The sequence below is a fragment of the Brassica rapa genome, chromosome A05, assembly GCF_000309985.2.
Source record: "Brassica rapa cultivar Chiifu-401-42 chromosome A05, CAAS_Brap_v3.01, whole genome shotgun sequence".
In the NCBI taxonomy this organism is placed as follows: Eukaryota; Viridiplantae; Streptophyta; class Magnoliopsida; order Brassicales; family Brassicaceae; genus Brassica; species Brassica rapa.
This window is the reverse complement of record NC_024799.2, coordinates 1,353,357-1,375,419: the sequence shown is the minus strand read 5'-3', so window position 1 is coordinate 1,375,419 and position 22,063 is coordinate 1,353,357. Positions and strand designations below refer to the sequence as shown.

Genomic DNA, 22,063 nt, shown 5'->3' with positions numbered 1-22,063 from the left:
AGTTGTGATATATAGAAAGATTTAAGAAAATTGATTTAGATATCTATATCATCAAAGTGCATTTACATTTTCTTTCACACATCCGATAAAATTGGAACAGAAAAGATTAGCATAGCCTCTCCACAAGGATGATACGCACAAATCGAGAAATGACCCATTAGATGTGGGTAGTCGGGCGTTATAAATGGTATAGAGCCATGTTAGCCATCTCATGTTAGCCATCTCGGTTCTGAAGAGGCGTTTTGAGACATGTCGTCGTACGCAACGAGACGTTGTGTTTTTTGAGAGGGTGAATTGTAACATCCTGAATTGTGATATATAAAAAGACTTAAGAAAATTGATTTGACTACCTATATCATCAAAGTGTACTTACCTATAGAAACGTAACTGTTGTAATCTGTTTTAGAATTTTTTTAGCAATTTTCTTGTGTGTGTTAACTTTCCTTTATGGTGTAGAAAACAATTTATGTACATCCACATCAGTTTTTACTATGTAATCCTTTACCCTTTATTCAAAAAAAAATATATTAAACCGATGTAAAAAGAAGTAGTATTAAAACTTTTTATCAAAACTAAAAATAACATTTGAAAAGAAAACTTTGTAAAAAAATATAATCAGGGTTTATTAAGCATAAAATAACAAGACTATATATAAAAAAATAAACGAAAATAAATAGAAATACTATTCCTTTGGAAAACCACTGAAAATAATACACATTTCAGTGAATCAGATCTAAACCTAATTTTAATTATTTTGTTCTAAAATAAAGTAATTGATATAATGGTTTATTTTATTCAGATATTCACATCTGGTCAATAAAACTTTGCTCAAGAGTAATAGCTTTTGATTTTAGTTTCCATAATCTTCTCTGTAATGAACATTCCTAAATTACTCAGGAGGAATACAAAGAGGATTGTTGGATTAGTCTTTATTATCACGTCAGAGAAATGAATACAATACTTCAGGTTTGGGTCCATGCCCTTCATGTTTAATGTATTGTTGTACTAAATAACTTAATGTTTCACATTATCATTCAAATCAATTTTTGCATTGACTCGAAAATATCTTCTTCTTTTTTTCAATAGCTGTTTCATTTTTCTTTCCGTAACTGGTATTACAGATGTTATCTAATTCAAGCATATAAGAAAAAACAACTTTCAAGTTTCTTGATGAAATGATTAACAATCATCGTCATCATCATAATCATGACCACCATAATTTTCACCACCTATTGTATCCAAAATATCTCTAGAGGACGCACCGGACCCGGTGAGTCGGTCTAGCTTATCATCAACCCACCAATCTATTGACTTTAACTGTTGGCGACCCTTGGATGTGTCAGCAGACATCATAGCCGGCGACACATGGCAGTTGCTATACTTGGAACGCTCATTTTTTCCTGTAAATTTAGAATGGTTGGTAGGTTTTGATGGTCACTTTGGTAAATTCTCGTGAAGCCGGTGGCGAATCAAGCCGGTTCATGAATTGGTTGGAGGGTCTTGGACTAAATCCTGGCGGATGAATCATCCCAGTCCGAACGAAGCCGTGTTGACGACCTTCCTTTTTCATTTTTGCTTATTTTGCTTTGAGACTTTGATGAATTGTAAAACTACCAATGCATGTGTGGATATATTTATAGAAGGACATATAATTGAGGGTTATACCAAATATGTTTGGGACACAAGAAAATGCGAATAGTCAGATGCACTTGGTCGCCAAGAAATTAGTATTATATTCTACTTTTTTCTCCACATTATCTGATAATTTAAAAGTCTTTTTTTGTTGCTCTTTCTAAAGATGTCCACATCATATTTTATTTAAAATAACAATACCATATATAAGAAAGAAACGGAAATAATTAGAAATACTATTCCTTTGAAAAATCCACTGAAAATAGTACACATTCCAGTGAATCAGATCTAAAGCTAATTTTAATTATTTTGTTCCAAAGTAAAGTAATTGATAGAATGGTTTGTTTTATTCAGATATTCACATCTGGTCAATAAAACTTTGATCAAGAGTAATAGCTTTTGATTTTAGTTTCAATAATCTTCTATGTAATGAACATTCCTAAATCACTCGGGAGGATATAAAGAGGATTGTTGGATTAGTCTATTTATTCAGAGAAATGAATCCAATACTTCAGGTTTTGGGTCTTTGCCCTTTTGTTTTTTGTATTGTTATATTAAAGAGTTTTTCTTGAGTATACCCTTAAGTTCATCAACCAATAGAATTTAGTTATCTAAGACTCAATATCTTTTAAAAAAAACAAGATAATAACAATTTGTCAAGTTATATTATTATTTTTAAATAAAAATGTTAATAATTACCAAAAAATAATTTTTTAATAGTGTTAAATCCGTTAGCAAATAACTAAATCCTAAATTTTAAATTCTAAACTCTCGGATAAAACATAAACTCTTGGATAAATCCTAAACTATAAATCATAAACATTAAAACTATATTTTAAAAATAATAAACCCTAGATCCTTAACCATAAACTTTGAATCTTTGGATAAATCATAAATCCCAAGAGTTTAGGGTTTACTATTTAGGATTTAGAGTTTTTAATATTTAGTTTTTGATGTTTATGATTTAAGGTTTAGGATTTATCCAAAAGTTTAGAGTTTACCCAAAGATCTAGAGTTTACCTAAGGGTTTAGGATTTAAAGTTTATGATTTAGTGTTTTCGTGATAGCGTTAACAATGTTAAAAAAATTGGTAATTATTATTTATTTTTATTTATTTTAAAAATATAATATAACTTGACAAATTCTTATTATTTTATTTTCTTTAAAAAAAATCTGAATCTAAAATAACTAAATTTTATTGGTTGGTTAACATGTACATGTTCATTCTAAAGGGTGAACCCAAGAAAAACTCTATAGAAAAACTTTATACTAAATAATGTTGCACTCTATCATACTTTTGCATTGATTCGAAAATATCTTCTTCTTTTTTCTTTCCATAGCTGTTTCATTTTTATTTTCGAAACTAGTCTTACAGATGTTATCTAATTCAACATATAAGAAAAAAACAACTTTCAAGTTTCTTGATGAAATGATTAACAGTCATCGTCATCATCATAATCATGACCACCATAACCTTCACCACCTATTGTATCCAAAATATCTCTAGCAGAGGAGGCACCCGAACCGGTGAGCCGATCTAGCTTATCATCAACCCACCAATCTGTCGACTTTAACTTTTGGCGACCCTTGGATGTGTCAGCAGACTTCATAGCCGGCAATACATGGCAATTGCTATACTTGGAACGCTCATGTTTTCCTGTAAATTTAGAATGGTGGGTAGGTTTTGATGGCACTTTGGTATGTTCTCCTGAAGCCGGTGGCGAATCAAGCCGGTTCATGAATTGGTTGGAGGGTCTTGGACTAAATCCTGGCGGATGAATCATCCCGGTCCGAACGAAACCGTGTTGATGACCTTCCTTTTTCATTTTTGCTTATTTTGCTTTGAGACTTTGATGAATTGTAAAAATACCAATGCATGTGTGGATATATTTATAGAGGGACATAATTGAGGGTTATACCAAATATGTTTGGGACACAAGAAAATGCGAATAGTCAGATGCACTTGTTCGCCAAGAATTATTTTCTTCTTTTTTCTCCACATTATCTGATAATTTAAAAGTCTGTTGTTTGTTGCTTTTTCTAAAGATGTCCACATCATGTTTTGTGTTCTAGCCTAAAGTTCCTAATTTTGTTTCATTTACTGTCAATCACGTTTCAATACATACTAAACACCTAACTAAAACTCTAGACGCTAGAAACAAAGATCTAAGAAAGAAAGAACCCAATCAAAAGTTCTGTGGTAACAAAAGAGATAATGAGGTCGAAAGTTATGGACATCGCAACCAGAAATAAGGAAAACAAGGTTTACATCTATGATATGATGCAACATGATACTGAAAAACATTTTCATCTTGGAGATTTTGGAGCTCATTTTGTTTATAAGTAGCTGGTTTATGTAAACATGATACTGAAAAACATTATTATTCATCGTACAAATGGACAGTAAACTCTAAAAAGAAGATGTACATCTATCGTTTGATGCAACAATAATATCCATATTGTGGAGATTTTGGAACACATTCTTCTCCAATATACTTCTTCTTGTTCTTTCCCGTCTTTAGACACTTAACGAAGCATTCATGAGTTCCGGACTTTCCCACCTTACAAAAATCATCATAAATGCATTCTCCATATTTGGTTGTCTAACTCACTGCACATATAAACACAACTAAGGTTAAGGCTATAATCTTATATACCATGTCCATCTAATATTTATTTTATTTTGGTAAACTAAAGTTCTTACACATCCATATAAATGGCTATCACGGATTCTATCATATGTGTTTTTTTTCACAAAAAAAAAAAGTTCATATACTGCTTTCAAAATGTTCAAGGATAGTTAAGATATAACAATTTAGTAAAAAATTAACTAAGATATAACAAAATAAATAAAGAATCATTCCGTAAGAATCGTTATACCTGACTCGGCCAGAACGTTGTAGTTTTTCTATGATTTTTTGTTGGTGAAGCTCTATTTATATGAATTTTTCATTCTCTCGATAATTTATTTTATTTTAACCATCCTGAATCTCCCATACATATATTTGTACGTTTTGCATGTATGGTTCTTTAGAATGTTAAATGCGGAATACAATATATGTGGTCAAAGATATGATTATGATACTATGGCCCATTATCATTCTAATCAAAATTTGCATTGACTCGACTACTGTATATAACATTTTTCCCCCGTAGCTATAACATTTGTTTTCTTTTTGTTTCCGTAACCAGTATTACAAATGTTCTCTAAGTCAAGCATATAAGAAAAATAACAACTTTCGAATTTCTTAATGAGATGATTAACAATCATAATCATAAACATGACCACTATAATCTTCACCACATAATGTATCCAAAATATCACTAGTAGAGGAGGAGTCCGACCCGATCAGCTGGTTTAGCTTACCCTCAACCCACCAATCGGTCGACTTTAACTTTTGGCCACCCTTGGATGTAACGGCAGACTTCATAGCCGGTGACACATGGCATTTACTGTACTTGGCACGCTCACATTTTCTTGTGGATTTTGAATGATTGGTAGGCTTTGATGGTACTTTGGTAAATACTCCAAAAGCGGGTGGTGAATCAAGCCGATTCACAAATTTATTGGAGGGACTCGGATTAAATCCCGACTGGTGAATCATCCCGGTCCTAACGAAGCTGTGTTGACGACCTTCTCTCTTCATTTTTGCGTATTTTGCTTTGAGATTTTGATGAATTGTAAAATTACCAAGCATGTGTGGATATATTTATAGAGGGACATGTAATTTAGGATATGTTTGTGACACAAGAAAATGCGAATAGTCAAATGTTCTTGTGCACCAAGAAACTACCAAGCATGTGGGGATATATCCTTGTCTGTTTTTTTTTTGTCTCGACATTATTGAGGATCAAAAGTCTTTCTTTTGGTTGCTCTTCCTAATGTTGTCTACATCTTGTTTTGTGTTCTAGCCTAATAAGTCAAATGTCATAATATAGAGTAAAAGATGAGGAAAGCCACTAGCCTTTTATAATTCCAGTCCCGAGTTATCAAATCTTTTATCAAAAATTATATGTCTCATATCATTTTACTAATTTTAAACGTTTTAAATTTTAAAACTATTTAAAATAATATTTTTAAATATATATATATACAGTAACACTTTTAATAATAAAATAACACAAAATTATAATCTAACAACCTAAACTAACAAATCATACATAAACTACCAAATCATAAATTAACAAATCCTAATTTAATATACAAATAACACAAAACTATAATCTAAATTTCTAATATAGAAACCTAAACTATAAGTTTTAGATATACAAATAACACAAAGTATAATCTAAAGACCTAAACTAACTAACAATATATTACATCTCTTATGATGAAGCTACCAAGCTTTGCTTCATTTAACAAAGATCTAAGAAAGAACGAACCCAATAAATTTTGGGTGCCTCGTGTAATAAAGTTTATGATAAATAGGTTTTTATTTTTATTTTCACTGAATGAAAAACCCATTAAAGTTGAGAACCATCAATAAAGAAAATATATATATATATATATATTTAAAACAACATGATATCAAAACAACATTATTTATATGGTGCAACAACAATATCCATATTCTGGATTTTTTGGAATACATTTTCCTCCTGTGTACTTCTTATTCTTCTTAGAACACTTAACGAAGCATTCATGAGTTCCGGACTTTCCCATCTCACAAAGCTCCTCATAAATGCATTCTCCATAGTTTGTTGTCTTATTTACTTCACCTTTACACAACCAAGGTTAAGATTATAATCATATATACCATATCCAAATAATAGTTGTACTTCTTTTGGCAAATCAAAGTTCTTACACATCCATATACATGGTTATCGCAAATTCTATCACATATATAATAAGTTCTTCTTTCAAAATGTTCAAAGATAAAAAATAATAATAATAAAAATAATGAAATCTTTTGGGAAGAATGATTATACTTGATGCGGCCAGAACTTCACAGTTGGATGAAATTGCCAATGTCATCACCAAGAAAAGGGTGATTGAGATTTTTGTGATATCCATTGTAATTTTCGTAGTTTTATTTTTGCTGAGAAGAAAATATGTTATGTGTTATCTAGTTATTGATGAAGGGATCTATTTATATGATTTTTCATTCTTTTCTTTTAAGAAGTTTCAAATTACTATCCAATTTTTTTTTTTTTTTTTTTATCATATACGAATCTTTCATATTAGCTGATAGTTGTTTTTGGAAAAAAATCTTTTGACTTTTATATATATACAGTACATGTATTTTGTACATGCATGATTATCTCTATTTTGTGTGGAGTCATGCAAGTAGAATATATACATTTAATCTCCCCCACCCACCAAAAATAAAATAAACATAAATATATATTCAGTCAAAATTTGATGTTAGTGTTACTATATACATGCTTTTGATTGGCAACATGAGTTAATTTTCATTAAAATTTGAGTTAAGAGTGTAATTCAAAAAATGTTATCATTCCAAAGTCACATTTATTGTAATAATGTTTTTGACTGAAATAAATTTTACATTCCTTCAAAAAAATGTTATCATTCATGAATTAGTTTTAGCGTGAGTTAATGTTTGAATTATAATGTGTTACTAGATTTTGATCCGTGCAACCACGCACATTTTTGTTTTCATTTATTTTTATATAAATATTTTATTTTCAATTATAAATTTGTATATATCTTATATAATAAAGTTGGCTTGTCTCTCTCCTTAGTCCTCCACATCATCAGAGAGACAGTGGCTTTTTGTGACACGTGGCGGCACACTAATACACTCTCGATTTTTTCTTGTCGCCTGTTTCTGTATTATTTGCTTTGAACTGGGCTTTTATTGATTGAAGCCCAAATCTTATATAGACAAATGAGATTAGGGTTCATTACTATGTCATCCTCTTGACGAGAGACGCAACCTCAAAGTTTCGAGAACCCGATCTTGAACAAGCTCGATACTCACTTGAGTGGACTCTTGGCTTTGGTCTCGCCGGAAGAGTATTTCGCCGGTAAACCGGGTCAGTCAACGGTTCTTAGAGTTCCCGGTTTAGGCGTGAAACTGATCGGTTTGATCGGCCTAGGACAGTCCGCTTCATCCGCGGCGGCTTTTCAGGGGCTTGGTGAAGCTGTTGCTACGGTTGTAAAGGCTTCACAATCTAGCAGCGTTGTTGTTGCTCTCTCCTCTCATGATAATGTATCCAAGCTTAGCTCTGCATCAGCTTTAGCTTCAGGTAACACAAGTTCGAGTCTTTGGAAACTCATATGACGCAAGTTTGAGTCAGATTTGTGGGGTTTATTGTTTTCTTATGGTGTGGATAGGCGTAGTGCTTGGATTGTTTGAAGATGGTAGGTACAAATCTGAGTCAAAGAAACCTTCTTTAAGCTTTGTTGATATCATTGGATTTGGAACTGGACCTGAGCTAGAGAAGAAGCTCAAGTATGCTGAAGATGTATCTTATGGCCTCATTTTCGGGAGATAGCTCATTAACTCTCCTGCCAATGTGCTCACTCCCGGTATGGATCTGTGGATATCAATTGCTTTGTTTATATTGTGAGATTGTCCTGATCTGCTATGGGTTTTGTGTTGTTTCAGCTGTGCTTGCTGACGAAGCAGCAAAAGTGGCTTCTACATAACAGTGATGTGTTCACTGCAAACATCTTGAACGAGGAGCAGTGCAGAGAGTTGAAGATGGGTTCTTATCTCGCTGTTCCTGCTGCTTCGGCTGATCCTCCCTTCTTCATCCACCTTGTGATAGACCTCAGAGTGGCTCTGTTAAAACCAAACTTGCACTTATTGGAAAAGGATTGACCTTTGACAGGTGATCACTTTAAGCATTCCACATCTGTTTTTGTATTGGTGATGTTTTAGTGGTTGTTGATTGAGAGTCTTGTGTTCACAGTGGTGGCTGACCTGGCTCCTCTATTGAGCTCATGAAATTCGACATGGGTGATTCAGCTGCTGTTCTTGGTGCTGCGAAAGCTATTGGTGAGATTAAGCGTCCTGGTGTTGGGGTAAGCTTCTCCCATTCACATTCTTTTGAAGCTAGAGCTTTCTTAACATAACTAACCAACTGGTGTTCCACAACCAGGTTCATTTCATCGTTGCAGCCTTTGAGAATATGATTAGTGGAACTGGAATGAGAGACCTGGTGATGTCATCACAGCCTCAAACAGAAAGACCATTGAGGTATCATATGATTTATGTATTCAGGTTTGAGACTTTTGCTGTTTATCCTATGGCGATGCTAACTGTTGGCAATGGTATTTTCAGGTCAACAACACAGATGCTGAAGGTCGTCTAACACTTGCTGATAACATGAATGATGAATCTAATTTTGTTCATTAATTGAAACCTGTTTGTACTTCTGAAATCCTAAAATAAATAAATTTAATCTATTTATATTTGAAATTTTATCAATTAACAATCTCATTTTAAATAGATATAAACTATGTAACCAATATTTTCTTAACTAAAATATCCACTAAACTTATTTGCTAGGCAAAGCTAAACACGTAACGCCACAGAAATATCTATAGTAGTGGCTCATAACACCATAAAACTTCATATATTAAAGGCAATGCTTCTCATTCCACGCTACAAACGAACACTACGTAGTTTTACTACAAAAAAAAAAAGAATACAATACATGTAAATTCTAATAATTTCCGAAATCGTATAGTCTATTAAATGAAAATTACAAAATCCAAATTTTACGCTACACTTTACTCTAAATTTTTAGCAACTCCATGAAACTTTAAAATTATAAATTCACATAACGATACTACTTTACACCATAAGAATCTTTTACCATAATTAAATAATGCTTCAATTATTAGTAAGGTTCAACATCGTATTTAAGAGCTGCTTGAAAAATTATTAATAAAAAAGAGAGTCAATTCAACAAAAACCATTTACTCGACTTAAGTGGTCTTTAAAACAAACTGATACAAAAAGAAAAGAAAAAAATCTATTAACTTATATATGATATAGCTACCACCCCTAACCCTAAATACAACAAACAATACTCACACAAGGGCAAAAATGAATAATGAACCACTATTCTCTTATCATTTCTCAAACCAAACAAGACATTAAAACAGAATTCCGCAGCAAACAATCCAGATCTTCATCCATTGACCCATTACACAATAATCTATCACTGATTTCCAGCTCCCATGTATCACCAACCATCAAGGTAATATATCTGACTCATCAACAACTGAGGGCATAGAATTCATGTTATCATACCGTAACATTAACCACCTTGGCTCCGCATTGCTTATTCATCACACTGCCCAATACGTGAAGAATGTATTCTCAACCAACATGAATTTTGATCTTCAAATAACGGTTACCAACGAACAACAACCCATACGCAACTGCAAGACTAGATGTCGATTAATAGGCCTCCAATTGTGGAAGAAAAAAGTGGATGTGCGCTTCGAAAATTACAACTATGGAAACAATATATGCTATCTTCCTTGCGGCCATAATTTCCATTTTCCATGCATTGAGTACTGGCTTCGTAGAAATAGAAGTTGTTCCATATGTAAGGAAAGCAATCTATGATATTCGGATCACTTCAATTTAATATGAGGTTTCTTATGTTTTAATTCCCGGTTTCATTGATGTACTTTTTGGCTTTTCTAATAATTTTAGAAACTAATTGTTTTCCATAGTTCTAAAATCTATCCTTTTTCACAGCGTCATACTCACATATTAAAATAGATCAAACAAACCCTTTTCAATTTCATAAATAATAAAATATACGAACCCGGCGCGTAGCGCCGGAATACTCCTAGTATTATAATATATATGTCTTGAAGATTTTGAATGATTAGTAGGTTTTGATGGCACTTTGGTAAATACTCCAATAACTGGTGGTGAATCAAGCCGGTTCACGAATTGGTTGGAGGGTCTTGGATTAAATCCCGATGGATGAATCATCCCGGTTCGAACGAAGCCATGTTGCCGACCTTTTCTCTTCATTTTTGCTTAGATTGCTTTGAGACTGATGAATTTTATAATTACCAATGCATGAGTATTTATAGAGAGGGACATATACTTACGGATCATATGTTTGGGACACAAGAAAATGCGAATAGTCAAATGTACTTGTGCACCAAGATAATAATATATTATCCTGGGATGTTTTTTGTTTGTTCTCGGCATTATCTAAGTATTACCAAGTCAATTTTGATTGCTGTTCCTAATCTTGTCCACATCTTGTTTTGTCTCCTAGCCTTCTAAGTCAAATGTTATATGTTATATAGGTTAAAATTTGAGGAAACCCACTAGCCTTTTATAATTAAAAGTATTAAGAGTTATCAAATCTTTTATGTAATGTAAGTTATAAAACTTCAAATCATTTTTAGTATTTAATTCTTTACTATATATTTGAATATGAAGTTGAATGATTATGAAAATAGTATTAATTTTATACACCAACAAGTATATAGTATACACTTCATTAGCAAACAAACTAGTTTAATTGAATTATGCATATTAAATAAACTCTAAATCCCTTAAAAGTAAATCCTAAACTATGAAAACTAAAATCTAGAAACTTAACCCTTAAAATGTCATTTTTCTCTAGTTTTCTTATATTACTCTTCAGTACCGTCCCATAATTTGGAGTGGCTTAAAGCATAATTTTTTTGTGGCCTCTTATACTAAATACCAACAATAAATAGTAACAGACAACCAATATAAAAATATATAAGGTCGTCGAATGGTAAAAAAATTAAAACTATGTTGGACAAAAAGAGGATAGAACTATGATATGCTCAGTTATAACAAAAAAAAACTATGATCTACTAACTCAAATTAAACTATTAAACCATCTGATCTAACTAATACTCAGTGACATGTGGCCTTAATGTTTTGCTTATTTTTTGTGGCCTAAAGCAGTTGCCTTATAGCAGGGACCGACCTGTTACTCCTCCTTATGTTTAACTTTTGATGTTATCGATATTAAAAATATGTATATTACACAATGGGCCGGAGAAACATAAGATATGGGCTTTAATATATTAACCAATGGGCCAGAAAATATCAAAACTGGGCTTTAATATATAGCCTCGAGTAATGATGCTATCACTCTATCCACCGGTGAACCTCCCTTCCCCGCGTCTCCTCCAATGGCAACCGTTACTCACCTCGTCACTCCGCCGGAATCTTCCCGCGCCTACCGTCCCCGAGCTGCAGCGAAGACCTCCGAGGCACTCCAGGAGAAGAAATCCGTGTACGTGAACTACGACAGAGGGGAGCACGAGGTCTCTGTCCGGGTCAGCGGGTTCAGGAAAGCGGATATCGCGAGACGGTTCCGGGTTCGGGTCGAGAACGACCGGTTTCAGAAGGATTGGAGCGTGACGGAGGTGGCGGAACGGCTTGTGGCTCTCAATCGTTGGGAGGAAGTTGATGGGGTTCTCAATTCCTGGGTCGGCCGGTTCGCTAGAAAGAATTTTCCAATTCTTATCAGTGTATGTTCTTTTGAAGCCAATGTTCAAAAAAAAAAGTTGGTTAGGTGGTAGCTAGGCGTTTTGTAGAATAGTGTCTAGGCGGAGCTTTATACATTATGGCTTCCAATGTTTACAACCGCCGCGCACCGCAGTTTATAGTAACAAAAATATCAATACGTTTTTATAACTGTTAAAACTGCACCGCTCAAACCGTAGTCACCATTCGGAACCTATATAGAGTCTAGGTGCTTTATAGAAGACTATGCCAACACTAATGCCTAAGCCATCTCCACTAGTTTGGTTTTTTAGTACTCTATTTTAGAGTAAAAAAAAAAATTACTTTATAGAGTAAACTCATTTTTTACTCTATAAACCATTTTTACTCTATTATAGAGGCGAAAATAGAAGGATTGAAACATTTTTACTCTAAACTCTATTTTATAGTGAAAAAATAGAGTGAATGTGGGAGATGCTTTAGACAGGTTTCTTGAACATTGTTTTTTTTTCCATTTTCCTACCAAATATCTTTTTATTTGACACATAACTGAAGGAACTGTTAGTGAATGAATGAAAGTCCTACAATTTGAAAAATTAGTGAACAAATATTTAAAAGGTTAGAGTCAATCCACTTATAGTTAATTAGTTTTAAGTTGGAACCTTTATGATAAACTAGAATTTAACTGAAACACTTTTTTTGAATTTAATGGTTGATGAAGTTTTGAAATTAATTTAGTTGGAGTTTGATTTTTGAAACTTGCAGGAGCTCAGTAGAAGAGGATGCATCGATCTCTGTGTGAATGTTTTCAACTGGATGAAGAATCAGAAGAACTACTGTGCGAGGAATGATATCTACAATACGATGATCAGGCTCCACGCTAGGTGTAACAGGGTTGACCAGGCTCGTGGCCTCTTCTTTGAAATGCAAAAATGGAGGTACGTGTTTCAAAACAAAGCTCTCTCTTTCCAAGTTTCTTAGAAAAAATTCATTGATTAAAAAACGTTTCTGGTATGGTTTTGTAGCTGTAAACCGGATGCTGAAACGTACAACGCTCTTATCAATGCTCATGGTCGAGCTGGTCAGTGGCGCTGGGCTATGAATCTTATGGACGACATGTTACGTGCAGCTGTATGTAACTTTTCTTTACTCCTTTTGCTTAATACATGGTGTTGTTGACCCTTTCTTTGGTCTTTGCAGATTGCTCCTAGTCGTACAACCTACAACAACCTCATCAACGCTTGCGGGTCTAGCGGAAACTGGAGAGAGGCGTTGGAAGTATGCAAGAAAATGACAGATAACGGAGTCGGACCAGATCTGGTGACTCACAACATCGTCTTGTCTGCATACAAGAGCGGTCGTCAGTATTCCAAAGCCTTGTCTTACTTTGAGCTCATGAAGGGAGCAAAAGTTCGTCCAGACACCACCACTTTCAACATCATCATCTATTGCCTGTCGAAGCTTGGTCAAACCAGCCAAGCCCTCGACGTTTTCAACTCCATGAGGGAGAAGAGAGCCGAGTGCCGTCCCGATGTGGTGACGTTCACCAGCATCATGCATTTGTACTCCGTCAGGGGAGAGGTTGAAAGCTGCAGAGCCGTGTTCGAGGCCATGGTTGCAGAAGGTCTGAGGCCTAATATTGTTTCTTACAACGCGTTGATGGGCGCCTACGCTGTTCATGGGATGAGCGAGAACGCTCTCTCGGTTTTTCAAGAGATTAAACGGAACGGTATGTTCCCTGACGTTGTCTCCTACACGTGCCTGCTGAACTCTTACGGAAGATCAGGACAGCCTGGGAAGGCGAAGGAGGTGTTTCTTATGATGAGGAAGGAGAGGAGGAAGCCTAACGTTGTTACTTACAATGCACTCATCGATGCTTATGGATCTAACGGACTTTTACCAGAAGCTGTGGGAGTCTTCAGACAGATGGAGCAAGACGGCGTTAAGCCGAATGTTGTGTCCGTATGCACTCTTTTGTCTGCTTGTAGCAGGTCCGGGAAGAAAGTGAACGTTGAGACTGTACTATCCGCGGCGGAGGCGAGAGGTATCAAGCTCAATACTGCGGCGTATAACTCAGCCATTGGGAGCTTCATAAACGGTGCTGAGCTTGAGAAGGCTATTGCGTTGTATCAGACTATGAGGAGAAAGAAAGTCAAAGCTGATTCGGTTACTTTTACTGTCCTTATAAGCGGTTCGTGTAGGATGTCGAAGTACTCCGAAGCAGTTAGTTACTTGAAAGATATGGAAGAGCTCGGTGTTCCGATGACGAAGGAGGTGTACTCTTCTGTTCTGTGTGCTTACAGCAAACAGGCAAGTGTTTTTAGAGTTTGAGAGCCCTTATGAAGGTTCGATTGTTAATAACTTTGTGATAATATCTGTAGGGTCAAGTTACAGAAGCAGAATCTATATTCAAACAGATGAAGATGGATGGGTGCAAGCCTGATGTGATTGCGTACACTTCAATGCTCCATGCTTACAACGCTTCAGGTATATATACATACACATGAGTGAAAGACTCTTTTCCATTGATCTGAATACTCATAGACTGCTGTTACTTCCTCCAGAGAAGTGGGAAAAGGCTTGTGAACTCTTTCTGGAGATGGAAGACAATGGAGTAGAACCAGACTCTATTGCATGTTCAGCCTTGATGAAAGCTTTTAACAAGGGAGGTCAACCATCAAATGTCTTTATTCTAATGGATTTGATGCGGGAAAAGGAAGTCCCCTTCACTGGAGCGGTGTTCTTTGAGATCTTTTCGGCTTGTAACACGTATAGTTACACTCGTACATTACAATCATAAATCGCCTTTTGACATTCTACTTATCATTGTTCTTTTAATGTTTGCAGCTTGCAGGAATGGAAAAGAGCGATAGATCTCATCCAAATGATGGAACCGTACTTGCCATCACTTTCTATCGGCTTAACTAACCAGATGCTGCATCTTTTTGGGAAGAGTGGTAAAGTGGAAGCAATGATGAAGGTACTAATTAGACTAACGCACATACTCTTTCATAAGATCAAACAAGAAGAGCTTTTTTTAACCAAACTATTTGAACATATCGCAGCTGTTCTATAAGATAATAGCATCTGGTGTTGAAATCAACCTCAAGACTTATGCAGTATTGTTGGAACATCTTTTAGCTGTTGGAAACTGGAGAAAATACATTGAGGTGATTACTTTTATTTTATAAATTTATTTTCCATGAATATTTTTATGATCATATTGTGGAATGGGTTGCAGGTTTTGGAATGGATGAATGATGGTGGTATTCAACCGTCAACACAAATGTATCGTGACATTATTTCCTTTGGTGAAAGAAGTGCAGGGATCGAGTTCGAGCCCCTAATACGCCAAAAACTAGGTGAGATGACTATGAACTGAATATAAAATTACATGATTTATTTGGCTCAGCTAAATTAGTTTGGTGTCACTAACGTAAGAATCACATTTCATTTGTGTGTGTGTTGGTAATCCTTTTAGCATCACTGAGAAACAAAGGAGTTGGTGGTAATCTGAGTAAAGCTCATTAACACAAAGACACATTGTAAGTTCCATTTGTATAGATTATGTAAACTTGTGTTATCTTCTTCATGTCCATTAAAAATCAAAATCATTTGAAATTTTGAACTATGATTTTATATAGTCGTGAGATTCGATGTGTAAGACATTACAACGGTATGAAGAATCAAATATGATAGAAAAAACAATAGAGCGGATTTGAATATTCAGCAAACTATAAGCTAGGTTGATAATAAAACCAAGAAAAACAACAAGATAGTGAGTGCAACATTACAGAGAATATTCCATGAACGAGGCTAGTGTTGGGAAACACCCCCACATTAAAATGTCAGCCACCTTCATGCACACGTGTACATCATTAATACACGTCAGCTTAACAAAAACCTATTCTACTAAATGACGAAAACAACCTCGTCCCCGTTCATAGCCGTTGCAGTTGTTTATCTTTCTCCATCGTCAAAAAGGGTAATAAAACCGGGACGTAATGGTAACTTTGAAGTCCGTAATTTTTATTTTATTATTATTTTTGCCGTTGTTATTAAAAAACATTGTATTCGGTGAGTAATAGTCAAAGTTTCTATCTTTCTTCTCTCTCTCTCTGTGCTTCTACTGTATCGGTCGAGTTCGGTTTTTGCTTGCCTTCTCTTTCATAGGGTTTGTGGTTGTGTGATAGTGGCGTCTGATGGCGTCGTCGGATCAGGGACCTAAGACAGAGGCGGGAGGAGGAGGGGAGAGCTCGGAGACTGTTGCGGCGGCGAGTGATGAGATGTTACTGTACAGAGGTTTTAAGAAGGCGAAGAAGGAGAGAGGCTGCACTGCTAAGGAACGTATCAGTAAAATGCCGCCCTGTACAGCTGGCAAAAGGAGCTCCATTTACCGTGGAGTCACCAGGTAACTTTTTGCTAATTTGCCTTCAAATCTTTGAATTGGAGGTTTAGGAATGATTTTAAATTTCGTATAGTTTAGTATTGAATCTTAGGAGATTTAGGTGGAGAGTAGTGTAATGTTTGATTTGATTAATTCATATATTACCAGATGTTAGTTGTGGATCATGTCTGAATGAGTCAAGAGCTTGCTGTCTTTAAGGTTTTTTAATAATTGGATATAGCAATAGGAGATATGCTGATGTGTCTTTATATTTGGTTTTGAGTTATAGGCATAGATGGACAGGTCGTTATGAAGCTCACCTTTGGGATAAGACTACTTGGAACCAAAACCAGAACAAGAAGGGCAAACAAGGTTCTACCTTATTTAGCATTAAGTTTTCTCTTATTTGGAGTATAAAAGCTCATCTCTTTCTTTCTTTTTTTCCTTCAATGTTTGGTTGATGCAAATTCCACCGCACCAGTTTATCTAGGTAAAGCTAAAACCTTTGGAGGTATTTTTCATTGTGTTATCCGGATACACTTTTGTATTAGCTTTGTGCACTTTTTATTTATTTGGCAGGAGCATATGATGATGAAGAGGCTGCTGCTAGAGCTTACGACCTTGCTGCCTTGAAATATTGGGGGCCTGGTACACTTATCAATTTTCCGGTGAGAGATCTTTTCATCCGTAAGATTTGAGGTTTACAGGTGTTTAAGGCCACCCTTCCCAATTTTTGTTTTATCTTTTATATACATGTAGGTGACGGATTACAGCAGGGATTTAGAAGAAATGCAAAACCTCTCAAGGGAAGAGTACCTTGCATCTCTGCGCAGGTGCTTATGTATTTACAAGTATAATATTTCTCTCTAGAGGAACCATTTATTGCTGATGCTATTCAGATATCCCTTTGGCAGAAAAAGCAGCGGTTTTTCAAGAGGAATAGCTAAATATCGTGGACTTCAAAGGTATAACAATTGAATCAAGAGTCACTATCTCTGTGCATTTCATAGTGTGCTTGTTAGGAATTATATTTAGTAACACATTATGGATCTTCACAGTTTGGTTGATGGACACACTGTAGACTATGCCTAGCTATTTTCATAAGAAGCGTTTAGATGCTACTCTTTAGTTTGTACCTGATATGCATCTATGCTGTTTTTTTCAACTATTCTGCATTTCTCCAGCCGATGGGATGCATCAGCCAGTCGTATGCCTGGACCTGAATACTTCAGCAACATGCATTATGGTAATTTTAGTACAATGATTGGCCTAACTATGAAGCTGCACTAGACCATGTTAAATTTAATTATTGAATAACAGGAGCAGGTGATGAGCGAGGAACAGAAGGTGACTTTCTAGGCAACTTCTGTCTGGAAAGAAAGATCGATCTAACGGGATACATAAAGTGGTGGGGTGTCAACAAACCCCGTCAGCCAGAATCTTCATCATCAAAAGCATCAGAGGATGCAAAGGTAGAAGACGCCGGCACTGAGCTCAAGACACTCGAACACACATCCCATGCAACAGAGCCATACAAAGCGCCAAACCTTGGCGTCCTTCAGAGAAAAGAAAAACAAATATCATCTTCTGCGTTAAGCATCTTGTCTGCCTCACCTGCTTACAAGAGCCTTGAGGAGAAAGTGCTGAAGATCCAAGAAAGCAGCAGCAGCGCTAGAGAAAACGACGAGAATGCTAATCGTAACATCATCAATATGGAGAAGAGTCATGGCAAGGAGATAGAGAAACCGGTCGTGAGTCTTGGTAGTGGTGGTGTTGTTCCTTCTGGTGCTTTGTCTCTTCAGAAAAGCATGTACCCACTTACCTCTCTCTTAACTTCTCCGTTGCTCACCAACTACAATACTTTGGATCCTCTCGGAGACCCTATTCTCTGGACACCGTTTCTTCCCCCAGGGTCCTCTCATACTTCAGAGGTTCGTATACTTATCTATTTTCTTACAAAGACAAGATTTGTTTACTACAATTAGTCATGTTGTTGTATCTCTTCCTTCTGTAGGTGACAAAGACAGAGACAAGCTGCTCCACATACAGCTACCTCCCTCAAGAGAAGTGAGCCGTTCCCTTTATAGTCTTTTTGTTTGTCTGATTCTCCCTTGTCGTGAGATGAATTTGTCGACGTGACATCTCTTATGGGAGTAGTGTGGCTAATAGTCTGAAGCATGAGTGTACAGGTTTTGTGTGTGTGTTTCTAGTGTGGAATATAGAATCATTATATTTTATTTTAAAACAAGAAAAAGTTATCAATATAGATAAAAGTTTACTCTTACAAAACTTGATCAACTCTTGGGACAAGAAGACTCATCTAGTAGTGAATCCCACTTACCCAACAGGGGCTGAGTATATAATAGTTCCCATGGCAAAAGAAACTGCAATGGTGAAAGATGCATAAGCATAGGCTCTCCATGGTTTATCACTTTCTCTCATTGCATTGAACTCAGCCATGAAGGTGGAAACTGTGCTCAGACATCCCAACAGACCAAACTGTACTCCAGAAGCAACTGTGTTACATGTTGGCGTGTCCACCTGTTTTCCAAAAATAGATACAGAGAATGTTATCTTGTGTGATCTGTTCCATAGAGAGAGGGAGACAAAGAGTTCATACCGATTTTTTTAAAGTGGCCAAAGCTGCCATGACGGAAGCTGCAGCTACATTAGCAATGAGGGTACCAAAGGGAACCCACCTCAAGTACTGTCCATTTTTTCCAAGTCCACGTCCATTGAGTCGGGCTAAAAACCATCTGAGCCAGACACCAGGGGCTGCAACTAAGCAACCTAACCATAGTTGAGCCTTGCTTGTTCCTTTTTCAAACTCTTTTACAAGCTCAGTGGCACTCACAATGAGAAAAGCCATAAGCAATGTAACCATTAAGATCATAGACATAATATTCCTCTTATATGCGTTAGCCTTGAGACAAGATTGTTTTTTCTCCTCAGAAGAAGCTCTTCTGCGAAGAAGCCATCTGAAACCTTTGGCTGTTTCTACCCCAAGAATGATAGAGTATGCTGAAAGAAACAATCCGAAGAGGAAGCCAAGCACAGCGTATAGCCATTCGCCATCAGCACTAAGATCCAGCATCTTCTGGTTCCAACCACTGAATGTTGTCAAACTTCCAAGATAACCAGTTGCTAATCCTATCGCTAGAAACTCAGAAACTCTGGCTATATCTGCTTTGAATACGACGCCAAACCAACCCATCAAGAATGATCCTACCATGTTGGCAGGAAGATCAAGGTACAAGATGCTCCCATCGCTGGTTACTTGAGCAACAGTTGGTCCAAACAGTTTCTGCAACATATATCTCGTAACAGCCTGTTCATTTGTAGAAAATGAGTAAAACCAAAACATAACACCAGGGCCGGTCATTGGCCATTTAAAAAATTATATAGAAATAAGCCTCTAAATTTGTAAAAAATAAAAAAAAATATCATCGCAAGCCTTAGTAAATGGTTTACAACCTCTAAAATGTATGGCCGGCCCTGCATAACACTAACCGAGAGCTGGAAAGAATCATGAGTAAAGCCTTGGAAACTTACCCCAAGAATCCCAAAAACAGCCAAATGAGTTAGGCAAGATATGTATTCCAAAGACTTTGGTAACACAGGCTCTTCCACCTTTGCCTACACAAGATATATCATAAATCAAAGCAATACTAAGTTACTCACAGTTTTAATGTGACTATGTAAGAAGTTAGAGAAAGTCTGGTCTCTACCGAGTTGTTTGCCTCAGGTGACAAGAGGAACTCGGTTGGTAAAGGAGATTTTGTTATGTCCACAGGGAAAGGTTTGGTTACAGAAGCTGTGTTCATGGCTGGATGGTGGTCAAGTAATACATTTTGATGTGAATGCCTTCTCTGAAGTGTGCGATCACCAGTATCTCCAGCCTCTGAGACACTATCACTATCGGCATCATTGTTAAACGTGAGAGGCAGGCTACGTGATACCGGTAAAAAAGTGCCTGCACTGGCCTGCCCACTGAAAGATGACATGGTTGGAAATATTGGTTCTTCATGGCTTTTAATGGAATCCATCTAGAATCTCTTGATATCTCTAGGGACCTCGTTGACCAGGATTGTAACCTGCACACACGTTGAGCCATGGTCACACATGATAGTCACATAACTTCATGATGCGATTATGATACCAGTTTAGTTCTTTCTACGTAAATCAAGAAGGAAACTTAGTTGCTCAAGAACAGGTTTCCAGATATGTCCTCCACTATCAGGACAAAATTAAATAAGACAAAACATAACTTTAATCTCAAAAACAAGTGATAACAGTAACTACTTTGCATTATAGACTAAACAAACTGGAAAAGCTAAAATTGAAAAAAACTAGACAAACATAAATAATAGTAATCACTTGTCTAAAGCCAAAACTTTAAAAAGAACCAACTAGGAAGACTAAGACTTTTGGATCATTTTAGTAAATGTTTATTGGATTTCCAAATTCCATTGATAAAATTTGGATAATTAATTTAACATGCGCTAATCAATCGTTATAAGATGTACGGTCCTAAGCTCATAATCTACAGGTAGCAAATACTTTTGATATAGGTGAGGGGACAAAATGGGGTTTGGTATAGCTCTTTGTACGAGTGAGTGAGTGTGGGCATTTAAAATCAAATGCAGCAGAGTTACCTGTTGGTGATTTCAATGTAACTCGCCGTGAAGAATGTGATCGCAAAAGTCGCCGGCGAGCTAAGAATCTGACCTCTGATCAGTATGAGAGGAGAAAATGAAAAACTTTATGTGACCACCATAAATGTGGAAGTCTGTTTGTTTATATAAAGAAGATGAACGAGAACAACACACGCCGTGTATCCTGCTTCATCCGAAACCCTCGATGTTTATAATAGAAAAAAAAAACTAATTGGTTGTTTTGTTTTTCAAAATGTAATGCTAAATATATATTTTCTTTTGTAAATATTCAATGATTATATGATATCTAACCTTGACTAGACAATAGTTATATAAACACACCCAGCCCGAATCACACCTACTTGGTGGTGAGTCAACGTCAAGTACTCGTAATTAATTACATAAAAACGAATTTGTCTTCTTAACACAACAGTATTAATCCCTTCCTTCATTTTTTTTTCCTTGGCTTTTCATTGACTGCATGAGTCTCTACTTTCTTATTAGAACACGACATTACTGATCAATCTTTTTTTTAAGGTAAAATTGATCCAATGTTATTTGCTGTAACTTAATTTGTAGGCATGTTGTGCAGGTACATTTTAAAACTTTCTGGTATATTTTGAGAGAATAACTGCATTACTGGGGCAAAAATGCATTAACGTGAATACTATGGTAGAGTATATTCGTATTCAAAATTGGAGTTTGTTTAAATGAGAAATGCTTAGCTTACATTTTTAAGATACAAAAATGAAATATAGTGGATACGTACTACGGTGAAATCCTAATGAGGTTAATGACCTTGCAATTCTAAAAAAACGTAAACCTATACTAAACCATATGCATGCATGATGAGAGGGGTAAAACTCCCAAAGTTGCTTTCATAAAAGGCTGAAGAAGAGAGTTAGTGTGGCAAAACTCTCAAAAATTGTTTCATCCGTTATCACCAAGCGAGT

General features: G+C 35.8%; 5 protein-coding genes, 1 non-coding gene and 2 pseudogenes across 7 annotated transcripts; 4 read left to right on the top strand and 4 right to left on the bottom strand.

Annotated features, from left to right (window-relative positions):
• The first annotated feature begins 58 nt into the window (after positions 1-58).
• On the top strand, positions 59-164 carry LOC117134540. The gene has a single exon (XR_004458725.1). It is a non-coding gene; the product is annotated as a U6 spliceosomal RNA (small nuclear RNA).
• Positions 165-986: 822 nt separating this feature from the next.
• On the bottom strand, positions 987-1,617 carry LOC103866583 (annotated as a pseudogene).
• A 1,262-nt stretch (positions 1,618-2,879) lies between these two features.
• On the bottom strand, positions 2,880-3,498 carry LOC103866582. The gene has a single exon (XM_009144524.2). It carries the CDS (start codon positions 3,456-3,458, stop codon positions 3,066-3,068), a length of 393 nt encoding a protein of 130 aa, XP_009142772.1. The 5' UTR covers positions 3,459-3,498; the 3' UTR covers positions 2,880-3,065.
• Positions 3,499-4,732: 1,234 nt separating this feature from the next.
• On the bottom strand, positions 4,733-5,345 carry LOC103866581. Its single transcript, XM_009144523.2, has one exon. It carries the CDS (start codon positions 5,328-5,330, stop codon positions 4,893-4,895), a length of 438 nt encoding a protein of 145 aa, XP_009142771.2. The 5' UTR covers positions 5,331-5,345; the 3' UTR covers positions 4,733-4,892.
• A 2,172-nt stretch (positions 5,346-7,517) lies between these two features.
• LOC103867733 lies at positions 7,518-9,578 on the top strand (annotated as a pseudogene).
• A 2,123-nt stretch (positions 9,579-11,701) lies between these two features.
• Positions 11,702-15,762, top strand: LOC103866580 (pentatricopeptide repeat-containing protein At2g41720). Its single transcript, XM_009144522.3, has 10 exons — positions 11,702-12,094; positions 12,834-13,006; positions 13,094-13,199; positions 13,269-14,378; positions 14,450-14,555; positions 14,633-14,837; positions 14,916-15,048; positions 15,134-15,238; positions 15,310-15,430; positions 15,550-15,762. The coding sequence occupies exons 1-10, from the start codon at positions 11,753-11,755 to the stop codon at positions 15,597-15,599; spliced, it is 2,451 nt and encodes an 816-aa protein (XP_009142770.1). The 5' UTR covers positions 11,702-11,752; the 3' UTR covers positions 15,600-15,762.
• A 401-nt stretch (positions 15,763-16,163) lies between these two features.
• On the top strand, positions 16,164-18,719 carry LOC103866577 (AP2-like ethylene-responsive transcription factor At2g41710). 2 transcript variants are annotated; one of them, XM_009144520.2, is made up of 9 exons: positions 16,164-16,479; positions 16,745-16,827; positions 16,937-16,945; positions 17,035-17,123; positions 17,215-17,288; positions 17,370-17,420; positions 17,640-17,701; positions 17,776-18,386; positions 18,470-18,719. In XM_009144520.2, the coding sequence occupies exons 1-9, from the start codon at positions 16,271-16,273 to the stop codon at positions 18,524-18,526; spliced, it is 1,245 nt and encodes a 414-aa protein (XP_009142768.1). In that variant the 5' UTR covers positions 16,164-16,270; the 3' UTR covers positions 18,527-18,719. The 2 variants fall into 2 exon arrangements, with proteins under 2 accessions (XP_009142768.1, XP_009142767.1); XM_009144519.3 differs by having other exon boundaries at positions 16,173-16,479; positions 17,355-17,420.
• LOC103866578 (fluoride export protein 1) lies at positions 18,673-21,747 on the bottom strand. The gene is made up of 4 exons (XM_033292534.1): positions 20,184-21,747; positions 20,008-20,091; positions 19,076-19,783; positions 18,673-18,996 (listed from the first exon to the last, which is right to left on the bottom strand). The coding sequence occupies exons 1-4, from the start codon at positions 20,499-20,501 to the stop codon at positions 18,793-18,795; spliced, it is 1,314 nt and encodes a 437-aa protein (XP_033148425.1). The 5' UTR covers positions 20,502-21,747; the 3' UTR covers positions 18,673-18,792.
• Positions 21,748-22,063: the final 316 nt, after the last annotated feature.